We start from the raw sequence: 15,795 nt of genomic DNA, 5'->3' as shown, positions 1-15,795 counted from the left end.
TTTGGCTTCAGCAAGATGTAGGTCACTGATGATGTGAACAAGAGCCAGTGCCCGTAATGACGATGACGGAGACAAAGAGCTGATTGGAGCGGGATGGAGCACGAACGGGGAGGAGGAAGTGGAGCCGCACGCACAGAGGCCATGAGAGTGCCAAGGGAAGGCCTCTCCAAGCTGGGAGATGGGGCATCTTTATGTCCAGGGGACAATAAAAGTCCAATAAATGAGGGGGAAATGGCCGATGTGGGAGCACCTGCAGGAGTGAGGTCTTCAGAAGGACGGAGGGGGTGGGATCCAGTTGGCAGTGTGGGATTTGGCTTCCAGAGGTTGCCAGGGGTGGGGGTGGCAGGGGGAGTTGGGTGGTTCTCTCGTGATTACATCCATTTTTTTCTTTGACTTATGTGGTGCCATCACCAGCTGAAATTGAGGCCGGGATTGTGGGAGACCCAGGAGAGTGGAAGGCATGACTTAGTCTCCCAAGCGGGAGGAAGCAAAGTATGATGGAGAAGCTGGGGGGCCGCTTGAGAGTCACCATTTTGATTTTGGAGTCCAATCGCCCGGGTGTGCTGGCTCTTGAGCAAAAGTTGATTTCAACCAGAGTTCGGGGTTTTGCCAGGTGAGTACGATGGAGCAAAGGGTAAAGGAGTGAAATTCCGGGTGGTGATGACCAGGTTGGATCAAGGCCTCCAAGCTGGATAAGGCAGGCCCCGAGGACCTGGCTGATGGGGCTGCGGGGCTAAGGCCAGTGGCTTGGAGGTCTCCGTGGGCTCAGGGAGTTGCTGGCATGGGGCTAATTCCGTATCTGGACTGGAAGAATGGGAGCTGATGTTCAGGGTGTGGGAGGTTTGAGGTTATCAGGATGACAAGATCAGGTGTATCCATCTGAGGGTGTGGCTGAGGTGGAACGGAAGATAGGCTGTAGAGTCAAAGAGGTCTCTGAACTCTCTTCCCTCCCAACTTGGGAAACACCCTATCTGAGCTAGAAGGGGGAAACCTCTTCATTGTACAGACAGGGCAACTGAGATAGGAGGTGCTGGGGGCAGAAACGAACATTCGGGAGCTGGAGTTCTGAAACTCCGTCCCCTGGTGAGGTTAGATTCTTGTTGGTGTCATCCTCCTCCCAATTTCCCCCCACGAACAGCTCCCTTCTCCTCCTTTCTCTGACCCTGGAGCCTAAGGCCCTCCCCCATCACCCAGCATGCCCCTGTGCACAGCTTTTCCTGCACTCCTCAGTCATCTGGGGAGTCCCCTGCAGAAGTTCAAGTCCACAGACGCAAGGACCACCTTTTTGGTGTTAAGCAAGCTGTATGTACTAGTAACTTTACAAATGTCTGATGGCAGATCTTCACATTTGTTCATTCATTCACTCACTCAGGTGATCATTCATTCATTCAAGTGAATCCATCTTTTTAAAAAAATGTTTTTTTAAATTGATTTCAGAGAGGAAGAGGAGACATAGAAATATCAATGATGAGAGTGTATCATCGCCTGCCTCCTGCACGCCCCCTACTGGAGATCAAGCCTGAAACCCAGGCATGTGTCCTGACCTGGAATCGAATTGTGACCTCCTGATTCATAGGTTGACACTCAGCCACTGGCTGGCCAGGCGAAGTGACTCCATCTTTTATTATTCATTCATTGGGTTTGAACTGTTAAACCAAGCAAAAGGAATGACATTCTCAGTCATTGTGAAATTGCTGATCCACCCACCCAACCAGCCAGACATCCTATATATACCGCGTGCCGGTCAGTCCTGCATAGGTCTCACGAACGGTCATCACATGCCCTCACATGCCTGGTGGTGTCCAGGCTTTCCCATGTCCACTGTGTATCTATTCCCTGGGTCACATATATGTCACGTGTGCATCACATGTCTGAGTTCTTCTAGTCTCTTCCTCATAGCAGGGCTGATAATACAGGAATTACTGCCGATCAAAGTTCACAAGGTGAGTCTTTATTAACTTCCAAAGCTGATTCCATGAAAGAAATCTTTTGTTAAATTTGTAAAAGCCATACTTGCTCTTGGTAAAAATACAAACAATGATAAAGCATACAAAGTAAAAAACTTCCTTACAACTGTGCCCCCTCTGAGGCCGCCTCAAGCAGGAACTCTCTGCCAGACAGCCCCCATTCCCGGCCTTTTGGGGGCTGGCTGTGCCATGCCCCCTGCCGCCTGCCCCTGCCTGGGTCCTGATGCCCCAAGGCTGGGTATGACTAGGCGAGGCCTGGAGGAGCCGTCCTGGCTGGCACACCAGGGCCAGTTCCACCTCGGGTGCTGCCAGGAGCTTGGCCAGCGCTGCGGCCGTGCCCTCTGCCCGGGGAGGAAGGCCAGCATTCCTGGGCTGCAAGGTCAGTGTGCAGAGGAGGAGCCCAGCCCTGCCGGAGCCCCGAGACCGGGCATGCTCTCGCTCACTCTGCATGCGCCATGCTAGGCTCTCAACTCCAAGCTCTGCTACAGACTCCTTGGGACCCAGCCCCAGGCACACTCTGTGCTGCAATGCTTTCCTCTGAAGGGTTAACCGCACCGAGGGGACTGGAAGAAAAGGGTGGGTCTGCCCTCCAGGAGATTCCAGGGTGAGGCTGATCTGGGGAGGCCCCGCCCTACAGATGGCCAGCCTCCTGGCTCCCCTCCCCCACGGCGCGAGTCAGGGAGCTGAGCTCTGACTCCCCAGGACCGCAGTGGGAGGATGGGGTGTGGAACCACACGCCGGTCACTTCCACCCCAGCAACCTGTCCAGGCTCTTGAGCACCCAGAGACCTCCAAGGACGGGAAGTCAAAGCATCTGTAAAGATCCTCTCCCGGAGGGTGGCCCCCGCATGTACGGTCTTCCTAGGCTTTTTGTCAACACGGTCCCCGAAGACTCATCAATGGTGGGATTTGGGGCGCAGAATGGCAACCCCCCCCCCCCCCCTCACAGTTTCTCAGCAGAGTCTGGGCTCACCTGCACACAGAGCCAGAGGCAGATTCTCAGCAGCAGCAACGAGCTAATTTAGTGAGTAGTGTGCCGGGGGGTAGGGTGGGGCGGAGTGGGGCCTTCTCTATTCTGGTAGAACTGGAGCCGGCTCAGAGCTCAGGAGGTCGGATCCCCTCGGGACGCCGTGTCCTTCACATCTCAGAGCCGCTGTCCGGTTGAGAAGCGGGGCGCTCTCCACCCCTCAGAGCCGCCCATCCTACTGCCAGTCCCCTCTGGGCAGCCTCTAACTTGGGTGGGGGTGGGGGGGGTGGCTGGACACTGTTGCTCCAGCCCAGCCTTTGGGACAAGAGAGACCGCTGGGGTGGGACGGGGGCAGGAAAAGCAATAAATTAAATCCAGGGAGGAAGCAGGCTGGGCGGGGGCGTTTCGGGGTCCCAGGCGTCTCTGGCTTGATCCAGGAGGTGTCGGGAAGGAGGAGGCTGAGGCAGGATTCCAGGCAGGAGGTGGTTCAGAAGGCTGGGTTGTCAATGCCTCTGGGGACCCCAGAATGTTCTTCAGGCCTGAGGCTGTAGGGAGGGGGCGGCTCCAGGGGGGGCAGGCCCAGGTCTGGCTTCAGAATAATCTGCAGGGAAAGGCGGGGACACAGAGACTTCTCAGCGCCTGGCACTGGCCTTGCCACCCGCGTGTACCAGGGACAGGGGTGACCCAATGCCGCTGCAGGACGCTCGCCGGGGTAAGGAGCCTCCACCGTCACTGCTGCTCTGACAGCCGGCAGCAGGGAGATGCAGGCAGCCAAGGGGCAGGGCAGGGGTTAGGATAGACACCCACCTCACTGTAGGAGGGTGGGGGCTCGGGGATGGACACCGCGGTGACCCTCTCTGTGGGGGGTGCGGTGGGCCGTTCTGGGGGCCTCATGTGATCCATCCGGGGGTCCGGTTCCTGCTCTCTGCAGTGGGGGCAGAAGCGCCTAGCCAGGCCGCAGATGCACATGATGGGCATCAAGGTCAGGAAGATGATGATGAAGATCCTGGGTGAGGAACCACCACCATCACCCTGAGCCTCCAGCCATCCCCGCCACACCTCCCTCCCGCCCTCCCCGGACCGGCACCCACCCCCAGGCCAGGAAGGCCAGTCTGTCCTGTGTGGACCAGGCCCCTCGGAGGGCTGTGCCCAGAGGAGCTGGCCCTGGGCTCACCTAATGGGCCCGGAGAAGAGCTCATACTCCCGGCAGCAGGTGTCACCGCAGCATTTGAATCCTTCAGGGCAGGTGCTTGTTGAGGGGGCAGAGAGAGGCTGTTGTTACCAAGGTGGGGGGGCAGAAGAATCCCAGTCTCCCCCAAACGCACCCATACACTCAGGACATGAGCCATGCCCCTCGTGGGGTGAGGGCAGGGGCCCCCTCTGGGCTCAGTGGGAGGAACCAAGGTCCACGGGCATCTCACTACTGGCCTTGTGCACTTGGGCCAAGTCAGGCTCCTTCCTGGGCCTCACTTCCCTCATCTACAAAATGGGTGTAACGAGTGTCCTGCCGAGTGTCCTGCCGATCTGTGGGGGATTGAGTGTGGTGGTGGAGAGAGGGGAAGTGGGGAGTGTCCAGGAGCTAACGGAGGAGGAGGAGGAGGAGGAGGAGGAGGAGGAGGAGGAGGAGGAGGAGGAGGAGGAGCAGCAGCAGCAGCAGCGAGCCCTTGCTGGTGCCCACAGAGGAGGAGGGGGAAGGAGCCGGTGTTCCTGCCACACCCAGGGCTGACTCTCCCGCCTACAGACCACCCGCCTTCTCCAGGTGCTCAGGCTTCCTGGCATTTCTATATGAAGGTCCCACAGTTTGCCCCCCACTCCCAGGGTCCCCTCAGAGGGGAGAGGGCCTGAGGCTGTAGTAAGAAGGAGGGGGACTCGGCTTCAGCAGGTCCACGGTGTGAAGCGCCCCCTGGGGTGGCTGGTGGGGAGCGGGAGGGGCAGAGTCTCCTTCTCTGGGTAGGGGTGTGTGGGGATGGTTTCTGGCTGGAAGGGGAGAGGGTGAGGGTGATGGATGTGCTGTTCCCTCCCATGAAGGCAGGCAGGACAGGTCTGGGGTGCCTCCTCCCCAGTTTGGAAGTTATAGCCCAAACCCCAGACTTACAAGGGGCTACATCTGGCTGCAGCCTGTGGAAGAAAAGAGGCAGAAGTTAGGGGTCATAAACTCAGATGCTGCCCAGGTACCTGACAGCCAGCAGGTGCCCAGTGGAGCAGCATCTTCCCCCAAGCCTGCTCTCCACCTTACTCCGCCATGCCCCCAGGTCCATGATGGGGGCCCCGGCCGCTGTCTGGAGGCCCCCAGCTCTCCTTCCTCTCCTTCCCCTCCCCCCACCATATTCGCTGCTCCCCAAGTCTGTAAGCTCACGCCCTCTTACATCTATAGTCCAGGACGCTAAACTCTCCTGCTGCCCACCAGAGTCACTCCCCACAAAAATCTGATGACCCACAACCTTGCTGGAAGCCCCTGTCAGGGGCTCCCTGGGGCCCTGACCCCCAGCCACCAGCCTTAGCCGCCCTCTCCCCTCTTGCACACACACCCACTGGGAGTTCCCTGCACACACCCCACTGCTTTACACCGACAAGGAGGGGCAGGCCAGGCCCTCTTCCTCACGCCTTCGTGGTCTGCTGAACCCCGTCCATTCCTCAGACCCCCGCCTGGCAGGGCTCCTCACTCTTTGAAGCCGCCCGACCCTCCTCTCTGGAACCAGCCCCTCTCCCCGCAGCTCTTCTGCACTAGTTCTGTGGGGCACCCAGGTGTCTGTCCAGAATTTCACCCAATTAATAGCAATGATGTGTATTGCTTGGAACATTCTTCCCCCAGGTATCTGCAAGGCTGGCCGCAGCACCTTCCTTTCTGACCATCTTACTTAAAGTTACATCACCGGCCCCAAAGCAGTCCCCTCCCCTCACTGCGCTTAACGTTTCTGCATAGCTCTTATCAACATGTAACATACCACATATGTTCCTTTATCTTGTTAATTGTGTGTTTCCTGGGTAGAGCATAAACTCCACAGGGGAGGGATTTCGGTCTGTTTCGTTACTGCTGAAAACCCAACAATATTGGCAGAATGAAAGAGCATTCATTGATGACCTGGCTTCATTTCTTCCTGGCCACTCCCAGACTGGGTGTGGGGAGGAAAGCAGCGATGGGAACACAGTAGGGAATGGGAGGTTATGTCACCTCAGCTTCCCGGGGACAAACAACCAGGACTCAAGAATAAGAAGTTAAGTCCGGCCAGCATGGCTCAGTGGTTGAGCGTGGACCTGTGAACCAGGAGGTCATGGTTCAATTCCTGGTCAGGGCACATGCCTGGGTTTGGGGCTCAATCCCCAGTGTGGGGCGTGCAGGAGGCAGCCGATCAATGATTCTCTCTCATCACTGATGTTTCTCTCTCTCTCTCCCTCTCCCTTCCTCTCTGAAATCAATAAAAATATAAAATAAAATAAAAAGAAGTTAACTTTGGTAAGGCCATCCTATCTTTAGACCTTTTTTTTTGAAATACTCCAGTAACATTACAATTGCTAATGACAACAGCAGCGAAGCTAAGAACACCACTGACAGCCAAGGGTAGTTGCACGGATTCCCCCTTTGTGTTCAGTCCCGTGTGAGTACCAGCTTCTCACAAGCCTCGGACCGTGGGGACTGGAGCAGCAATGAATCCCTGGGGCAAGTGGGCCCGGGGAGGGGCAGGGCCACACAGCACAGAGGGGCCACGGCAGAGTTGGGGCAAAACCCAGGGGTGCAGACACTCAGTGGCAGCCCCTTCAGATCCCAGGCCCTATCCCTCCTCCCTCTGCTGGCCCCCAGCTAAGCAGAACAGATATGAACAGCTTAATAAGTTTGCCTTGAGTTCCTGTTTGGGAGGGGTAGGAGATCGCTCAGATTTCTCTTCCCCCATATACCAGGGGGTGGTCTTGTCTGAGGTGGTCCAGAGCCTGAGTTCTATCAAGCGTCAGGATGATCTTAGGCAACCTCAGCTTACAGTCATGTGCTGCATAAGCATGTTTCGGTCAATGACAGACCACATAGACAACAGTGGTCCTATCTATCTATCTATCTATCTATCTATCTATCTATCTATCTACCTACCTATCTATCTAAAACCCTAATATGCAAATCAACCAAACCGTGGAACAACCTGTGGAACGACTGGATGCTATGACATGCACTGACCACCAGGGGGCAGATGCTCAACGCAGGAGCTGCCTCCAGCCCGCAGGCCCCAACCTGTGGCGGCGGGTGGTGCCAGGCCAGCCAAGGTGAGTGCGAGTGGGGCCCCCCCACCCCCCCCCCCCCGATTGTCCTGCCGGTTGCCCTGCAGAGGGAGGCGACTGGTGGCGGTGGGGGAACAGGGCCAGCAAGTGGGCAGCACCAGGTTAGCCAAGGCATGTGCAAGCGGGGGCCCCAATCGCCCCACCTATTGCCCCACAGATCAGCCCTGATCGCTGGCCAGGCCTCGGGACCCTACTCGTGCACGAATTTCGTGCACCAGGCCTCTAGTAAGATTCTAATGGAGCTGAACATTCCTGTTGCCTAGTGATGCCATAGTCAGCAGAGCAACTTCCAGTCCTGCAAGCTCCATTCCTGGTTAGTGCCCCATACAGGTGTACCATTTTTTAAATTGTTTATACTGTATTTTGACTGTACCTTTTCTATGTTTAGAAACACAGACACACTGTGTTACAGTTGCCTACAGGATTCAATATAGTTACATGCTGTACAGGCCACAGGCTATACCATACAGCCTAAGTGTGTAGTAGACTAGACCAGTGGTCGGCAAACTCATTAGTCAACAGAGCCAAATATCAACAGTACAATGATTGAAATTTCTTTCAGAGCCAAATTTTTTAAACTTAAACTATATAGGTAGGTACATTGTTAACTTAATTAGGGTACTCCTTCAATTGCACTGTACGTGCGCGCCCGCACCTGGTATTTTGTGGGAGAGCCACACTCAAGGAGCCGAAGAGCCGCATGTGGCTCGCAAGCCGCGGTTTGCCGACCACTGGGCTGTACCATACGGCCTAAGTGTGTAGTAGGCCATACCAGTGGTCGGCAAACTCATTAGTCAACAGAGCCGCAGTCTGCCGACCACTGGGCTACACCATCTAGGTTCATGTAGGTGCACTCGATGAGGTTCCCGCGATAAAATCACCTAACAACGCACTTCTGAGCATTTACACCCGTTGTTAATCAGAGCATGACTTCACGCTGTACTTACAGGTGAGCTGGGGACATTAGCAGCACCTGCCCCCTGAAGATGTTGGGAGGAATCAACAAGAGGATGCTCAGCCTAGTTACGGCACAAACTGAGGGTCAAGTGACTGAGGAGGACCAGGGCTTCAGGGGCAAAGCGGCCCTGAGAGTCAGCGCCGTAGTGCGAATGTGCCAGTTCTGGAAGCCAGCCTGGTTAAAACCTGTCTTCTAGACACACACAGGTTTCCAGAACCTCCCATCGCAGAACTGGGTAGCACTTCCCCATCCCTGGGGGTGTGAGAGGAGGGCGTGCCGCCCTCTGGCAGAATCACAGATTTCCGAGTCAGCCTTGGGTCAGGCAGCGAGATCAAGTCCCCCCAGGGGGCTGGGATTCTGCCCCGACTCCTAGAAAGGGACTAAGGAGCCAGCTCTCCCCTGGGGCACAAGCAAGCAAGCAAACAAACAGTCCAGAGACGGCCAGGACTTCCCCAAGGTCACCCAGCACTGGAGAAACAGAGCTGGGGAGACAGGCTAGCCAGGTGTCCAGACCTCAGTTCCAGACAGTTCCCGCTTTCTGACGCATCAAGGAGCGGGAAGGACTATCCAAGGCTAAGGTGCGGGTCAAAGTCCCCACTCAGCACACAGGTGCCAGGTGTCCCATGCGGGTGGGCGAGGGTCAGAGTCACTGCACAGCCCCCCAAGGCAAAGGAACCCCGGCCTTTTCAGGGCTTCCCTCAGCTGCCCCCACCTGCACCTCCCCAGCAAAAAGAGAAAGGAAGTGGCTAATTGCGTGTGGTCACGAGGAAGCCCTAACAATGGGAGGTGGTGACCCGGCTCCAGAAGCAGGTCCCAGACCCCCAAAGGCCGGACCCTGAAAGTTCGAAAGCTTTACCTCCCGAACGCTCACCTGTTGGAGGCCGGCCAGCAGGCCGAGCAGCAAGGTGGGTAAGAGGCGGAGGACCCAGGCGTCCGACATCCTGGCGTTGGGGCCACTGAGCTTCCGTGTGTCAGGGGAGGAGAGGGAAGGAGAGGAGAGGCGGGGCGGGGCGGGGCGGGGCGGGGCGGGGCGGGGCCGGGCCGCGGCTTCTCCCACGTCTCTCCACCTATGGGGTCCCGCCTCGGGATGGGGCGGAGCTCCTGCACGGCCGGAGGCCGGACTTGGGGCAGGGAGGAGGCGGGAAGGAGAGGGGAGAGGTCCGGTTTGGTTTTGGGTCATTGGGAAGTAGATGAGATTAATTGAGAAAAATTGTGGGGTCAGTTCAAGGCTACTAAGCTACCCCTTCCCAACTCCCAACCACTGCCCCACCCTAAGTGGGCCCAGGCTTAAGGGAGGGGGTGTGCGCCGGGCAGGGGGCGAGAGGGTGCTGGCAGGGGGGCCACTGGGGGTCCCTTCACACCTGGCCTTCTGCGGGGCAGAGGTCGAGGGGAAAGAAGGTTCTGGAGTGGATTCAGGGTATTGTATGGGGGAAAGTGCCCCCCACCCCCATTTTTATTTTTTTTTCTTCTTTTTTCTTTTTTGCCAAGAAGGGAGGAAGAGGCGGCCTGGCTGACTTCTGGGGCAGGAGAACCAGGAGCACAGCCCCGGTACCACCGCGTCCCCCCACCTCCCTAGGTGCACTTCCTCTTTTTGACCACAGGGGCAATTAAGGCCCCAGAGTTTGGAGATTGGCCACGGGATCCGAAATGGGGCTGAGCAGCAGCCAGGGGAGGCTCGGCGCCGGCGAACTGGTCCGCCCGGATTCCTGGGGAGACCCCGCGCGGGCTGTCCCAGCCCCGAGGGGCGGGATTCCCACCCTCCACCCTCCGCGGCCACGCCCCAGCCCTCGAGGCGTGCTGTGCTTCCCTGGGCCGGCCGGCAGGTGGCAGCATCGCCCAGCCCGGGACTTCCCGGGAGCGAGGGGACGCTGGGCTGGGACCTGGGACCTGGGACCTGGGACCTGGGACTTTGGGGCTGGTCTCCCACGCTCCCTCCCCGGGGAGCTGGCTGATGGGCGGGGTGGGATGCCGTCTCGGAGGTGATGGGCCCAGGATGAGAGCCCGACGCCCAAACACGGAGGAGACCTGTGGGAACAGCGCGGGAGCTGCAGAGATGAAGCCCGGACGCCTGGGGAGAGGGCGCAATGGAGGTGGTGGGTGGGTGCTGCTCTTCGGCCTGCGGAAAGGGGAGGGCTCCAGGACAGGCTCAGCCCTTAAGTTGTGAGACGTCTCCTGCTGTGTCTCAAATCCGGCTTTCCCCTGGAAACTACCCCCGAGTTCGTGTGAAAGGACAGCGGGTCTCCTCTAACCCCCTTTTCTTGTTCTCTTTATCTGTTTCTCATCTCTCCCAGTCCCGTTATCTCTGTTCAATGTTTACACTTCCTGTCTGCTCCCAAGCCTCCCAGTCCATCTTCCTGTTTTAGTCTCCACTCAGTTTCTCTCCATTTCTCCGTGTTCCCCTCTGTTTCCCATCTGTGTCCTTTCTTCCTTAGTCCGTTCGTCTCAGCCGAGGACTCTGGTTTTCTCTCTCCGTTTCCATTGATTTCCTATGTCTCACGTGTGTTTTTCTCACCAACTTTTTGGTCTCTCTCTGCCAGTATATCTTCCCCTGGTCTCTCTCTCTCTCTCTCTCCTCTTTCCCTGTCTCTGTTTCTCATCATCTCTTGTCCCTTTTTGGCCCCCAAGGACAGAATCTTCTGGTCTCCTGATCTAAGTGGAATTAGGGTCTGGCCCTACAGAATGACTCCTCTATTCTCATTTCTTGGTGACTCTGAGCGTGGCGAGGGGAATGTACATGGGGTGGAGGCAGCTCTTCCCTCACGCCCCTGCCGCTGGCCCTGTACCCAGCCTGCCTCTCTGCTAAGGGGGGCCTAGTCCAGAGTGCCCGTTCTGCTGTCTCCTTGGTGAAGTCATTGCCAGCTTGGACTTCTAAGGCCTTCCCATCCCTGCCCTGGCCTCACTGCGTCAGCACCCAAGGTTGGGTGAGGGGGTATCTCCACCACACCCGCTGCCACTCTGCCCAGGCCGGGAGCCCTCCAGAGGCGTGGCCCTGAGAGGAGAGGTGGAGAGGTGAGTTTAGGGGAAGATGAGGCCCCGGGGAGTGAAATGGGGGTGCTGAAGAGGGCATGGAGGAGTCTGTGGGGTAGACGTGGGAAGCTGGGAGGGCTGAGGGAAAGGAACCAGGCAGGCACCAGTGCCCCGGGGATGGGCAGGAGGAGGGCGGGAGGCATCATCCCTCTGGCTCTCTGGCATCCACCTGACACGGATCTAGGGTTGCCAGACAAAATACAGGACACCCAGTTATCTGAATGCCACATAAAGAACAGATGATATTTTCAACATGAATATGTCCTGTGCAAAAGTTGGGATATATTTACACTAGAATTTATTTGTTGTTTATCTAAAATTCATATTTAACTGGGTGTTCTGTGTTTTTATTTGTTAGATCTGACAACGCTACCCACATCCCTGAAATGTCAGAGCGGGCATTTGAGAAGAGCCGCTCCAGCCGCTGGCCCACAACTCCCCAGTGGGAAAGTGAGGCGCATGGGGAGGGGGCCAGAGGGCCTCTGGACCCTGCCTCTGGGCCCCCAGTTTTTTCGTGCCACAAAACTGCCCTTCTATGCTCCTTCCTGCGAATGGGGAGGGGAAGGGCCTGGAGGTGGGTGGTCCCAGCCCAGGCGAGAACACTAACCCTCGTTGTCAGCATCCACCATGGCTCCCAGGGCCCCAGCTTTCTTAGTGGGTGAGGTCGGGTGGGGGTGGGGGCACAGTGGGACCCGAGTCAGAGCAGACAGGAGGCTGTTCTTGTGTAGAGGCAGGAGGGTCCTGGACAGAGCCGGCATCTTCTGTTCAATGCTTAGTCTGGCAGCGGGAGGGGAGTGGGTGCGTGCGTGCACGTGTGTGCTCAGGCGTGCAGGGGGCCGCGAGGCCCAGGGACCTCACGCGGTCAGTGGGTCCCTCTAGATTCCACACCACATTCCGCCTGGGATTTCCCAAGAGCAGCAAAGTCCAAAAGTCTTTGTACACGCTCGCCACCGCCCCGGCCCTTTCACCAAAGAACGAGCTGATTGTCTGTGCCTCCTGCAAGGGCCCCGCTGGGAGGGCCTGGGAGGTCAGCTCGTCCGCCAAAGAACCCAGCTGGGGCTCAGAGGGGTGGGGAGGCCAAGTCACCCGGGGCATTGGGGCTGAGTCAGGACCAGAACCACACGGGTCTCGAGACCCCACACCCAGAGGCAGCCTCAGGAGGCAGCAGCTGTCCCGGATGGAAGAATCCTGCCTGGGGACCTGGTGAAGCCTGACTGAGCCCAGCCCAGGCCCTGGGGGAGGGGGAGGAGCCAGGCCAAGTTCTGCTCCTCTCTGCCCCGATCCCCACCATACTGTGGTGGACACGCATATCCATAATGGCTTACGGCTGTGGGCTGGATTCTTTCTTTTCGAAGCCCACAGAACATGCTGCTCTAGCCCGGCTCTGCCTGCAGGGACGGTATTCTGTTGCGTTGCTAAGTGTGCCACTTACTGCGGTGTGCTGTGTGACCTTGGTCAAGAAACGTAACGTCTCTGTGCCTCTCTAAACTCATCTGTGAACGAGGCGGGGTGGGGTTGGGGAGTGGATAACTTACTTTATCACATAGGGTCATAAAAGCCCCTCAGTGTCTGGAATACAGTGATGGTAAATAAATGTTAGCTTAATAACGACATGCAGTAAGTGTTTTATTGTGGGCAAAAGAACGAGGCCCAAAGCCCCTGTCATTTCACATAGAGGCTGAGTGAGGTGACAAGGAATTAAGAATTTGCTTCCTCCTGAGAGCTGCTCTCCCCAGAATGCTGGCTCACTATCTCCCTCTGCTGGCCATCTCGTGTTCTGCACCCGACAAGGGCCAGATCCGAGAGGGCTGGTGCCCACTCCTCCCAGAGGGCCACAGGAGGCTGATGGGACAGTGGTGCTGGGACCAGTCATTGGATACATTCCCTCTATATCTGGTTTGCCCCCCCCCTTCACCTCCCCCACTGCCTGGCTTGGCCTCATGGTGGTGCCCGCCTGTCCCTCAGGCTGAGCACTCAGGGGGACTGGGGCCCTGCTTGTCACAGGTGTCTCTATTGTCACTGCCCCCATGCAGTGTGGCTCCCCAAGGCCATCACAACCATCTTCACAAGGCCTCCAGCCTAGGCTCCCCATTGCCTACTCTCTTGCTCCCTAATTTCCAGAGGCTCCCCGACTTCTGCCTGAATAAAGTCCCGTCTCAGGGAGGCCCAGCCCCGACCAGGCCTAGCGTGTGCTCCTCTGCTCTGCCCGCATGTCCTCCAGCCACACACCTGACCCTTTCCTGCTCCCTCCTGTCCTCAGCTTGGGTGCCCCCCCCCCCCCCCCGCAGAACACAAGTCCCCAGACCCCTCCCTGAAACCTAACAAATTCTCATGCAGTCCCTCAAAGCTCCGCTCAAATACCACCTCCTCCCGAAAGCCTCCAGCACTTGGATCTTCCCGCAAGAAGGGACTGTTCCCTCCCTGCTCGCCCCCACCCAGGCCTTCTCGGCTTCTCTCCTAGATGTGTGCACATGTCCTGCTGTCTACCCCCCCCCCCCCCCCCAGCTGCGGGGGCTGGCCCAGCTCTGATTCAGCCTTCATTTCCCCACGGTGCTTTGTTCCAAGTAAACACTGGCTCTGTTGTCACCGAGCTGACGCTGGTTGGGGCCCTCCTGAGGTCAGGGGCCAGATCTCCCCAGGGAATGAATTTAGGGAATGAATTCCTGAAGTCCTCGGTGGGGAGCTGTGAGTTGCTGAGGGCGGGGGGCGGGGGGGGGGGGTCATTCCTGACTGACTGAGCTCTCCAACTCCACCGTCTGCGTGATTTAGGGAATCCACCTCTTCTGTTTGCTGCCCCTCCCAACTGTACACCCCGCCCCCCCCGCCCCCCCAGTGAGTCAAATGGCTCCCTAGGGATCCAGCAGCTCCCATGGGGTGAGCACAAGGAATGCCTGGCGCACTGTCCGCCTTCCAGGAGGGGCCGGGTGCGTGTTGCGTTGCCAATAGGAATTCTTGGGCGTGGGATCAGGGTCTGAATCCCCTTCCCAGAATCCCTCTGGAAACTGAAGTCCACCGCCCCTCACTCATTCTTGGGGTGATGGGTGGGAGGGTAGCGAGTTGACCCCAGGTCTGAGCCAGCCGCCCACCTGTGGGCCAGGAGGGTGGAGGGAGGCGTGCCACCCGCCAATTAGCGGCGCAGAGCGCTTATTATCCTTACAAGCGGTTGGAGGAGCTGGACTAATGCTCACCTTCCGAGGCTTAGCAGAGACAAAAACGGCTTTTGGGAGCCATTATCCTTCCAAAGTGTAGGTTTCCGGCATGGCCAGCGATGGAGAGGGAACACTTCCACGGCGGGGGGGGGGGGGGGGGGGGGGAGGTTAGGCTCCTGAGGAAGGTTGGGGTGGCAGATGGAACAGAGAGACTCAGGCGGGAGGGGCTGAGCCAGGACCAGGTTAAGGTCTTGGAGTCCCCCAGCCCTGGTGGCCTCTCTCTGAGACTCCTTCTCCCCAAGGCTCCCCTGCCCCCCTGCAGCCCCACTCCCACCCCCACCCTCACTGTTGACTCTTAGATGGGACCCTGTAGCCAGAGAGAAGAAAAGGCTTGAGGATCCCCTAGGACCCCCACTTCCTAGCTCTGCTCTTGTTCACTCCTTAAAAGAAGGCTCGACTGCACCCCGCTGTGGGTTCCTCCGTCTCAGATCCAAATGCCACAGGGGGGTTGTGGCTAGACTTCAGCAGAACTTCCCAGTCCCAACGAAGCTGGGAGTTCGGGGCAGCCAGGGGACAGAGTAGCCCCTCTGTGGGTGGGTCGTCCTCAGGGGAGGGTCGGGGGGCGCAGACCGCAGTGTGGGGAAGATGCAGCTTGGGACCCCCCTGAAGCTGATCACTTCTCAGGGACCTGGGCGTCAGGCACAGAAAGAGTGCGGGAGCGAGCGGAGGGGCGGGGAAGGAGGCGGGGGAGGTCGCTTCTTCCGCAAATCTCCGCTCCTCTAAGCGGCCACATCATCTGGCCCCCAGCCGGGGACAGGCTTGGCTCCGGCTGTGCGCACGCACGCATGTGTGGGCGTGTGCAGTGTGTCTGCCCGTGTACATACATGGGCACGCGTACATGCACACCATCCAGCTTCCCGTGCTGATGTGGCAGCCCCCAGCCCCGCCCCCAGCTTCCTCATCTTCCAGGCCGGCCCTCGGGGAGCTTGGCTCCCGGACCCCCCTCACCCCAGTGGCCCTGTTAGCACCTCCTCTTTCCCTTGTTAGCGCTTCGCAGCCCCTCTTCCTCCTCGGCCCCTGCGGTCCCCTGAGAGAGGCCCCGTGGCTGGCAGCCCAGTTCTCCTCTTCCGACTCCACATCAGCTTCTATTTTCCAAAGCCTCGGGTGCCCCCTCCCCTCCCCACCCCTCCCTCGCGCCCCTACAATTCGGTGCGCACTCCTCTTCCAGGTGGGGCACCAAGTGAGCGCCCCCACCAGGCCCTCCTGCCTAGAGGGTGGGAGGGGGTGAGCTTGGGAGGGAGCCCTGGACTAGGGGCCACAGCTAAGTCCTGGCGCAGCTGTGCCACCCTCAGGAGGGCAACTCGCCACCCCCTGCAGCCCTGAAGGGGTGGGGGAGAGGGACGGTAGAGCATCCTCTCCCGCCCCCCCACACACACACACTGCTGTGCCCCTCCTGAGCTCG

The 15,795-nt window shown here is 58.4% G+C and overlaps 1 protein-coding gene across 1 annotated transcript; it reads right to left on the bottom strand.

The window, feature by feature from the left end:
• Nucleotides 1–1,754: 1,754 nt before the first annotated feature.
• Nucleotides 1,755–9,141, bottom strand: TMEM92 (transmembrane protein 92). Its single transcript, XM_079797010.1, has 5 exons — nucleotides 9,029–9,141; nucleotides 5,029–5,051; nucleotides 4,108–4,182; nucleotides 3,741–3,939; nucleotides 1,755–3,534 (listed from the first exon to the last, which is right to left on the bottom strand). Exons 1-5 carry the CDS (start codon nucleotides 9,095–9,097, stop codon nucleotides 3,421–3,423), a joined length of 480 nt encoding a protein of 159 aa, XP_079653136.1. The 5' UTR covers nucleotides 9,098–9,141; the 3' UTR covers nucleotides 1,755–3,420.
• Nucleotides 9,142–15,795: the final 6,654 nt, after the last annotated feature.

The sequence above is a fragment of the Cnephaeus nilssonii genome (assembly GCF_951640355.1).
Source record: "Cnephaeus nilssonii genome assembly, chromosome: 19".
NCBI lineage: Eukaryota > Metazoa > Chordata > Mammalia > Chiroptera > Vespertilionidae > Cnephaeus > Cnephaeus nilssonii.
The sequence above is the reverse complement of the archived record's forward strand: the minus strand, read 5'-3'. Positions and strand labels throughout refer to the sequence as shown.

What these genes read in the sequence shown, in the direction of transcription:
- TMEM92 (XM_079797010.1), bottom strand. Translation starts at nt 9,097, where the DNA reads ATGTCGGACGCCTGGGTCCTCCGCCTCTTACCCACCTTGCTGCTCGGC. An exon ending in TGCTGGCCGGCCTCCAACAG is followed by an intron (nt 5,052 to 9,028) that starts GTGAGCGTTCGG and finishes TTTCTTCCACAG; the next exon opens with GCTGCAGCCAGATGTAGCCC. An exon ending in GCAGCCAGATGTAGCCCCTT is followed by an intron (nt 4,183 to 5,028) that starts GTAAGTCTGGGG and finishes CCCCTCAACAAG; the next exon opens with CACCTGCCCTGAAGGATTCA.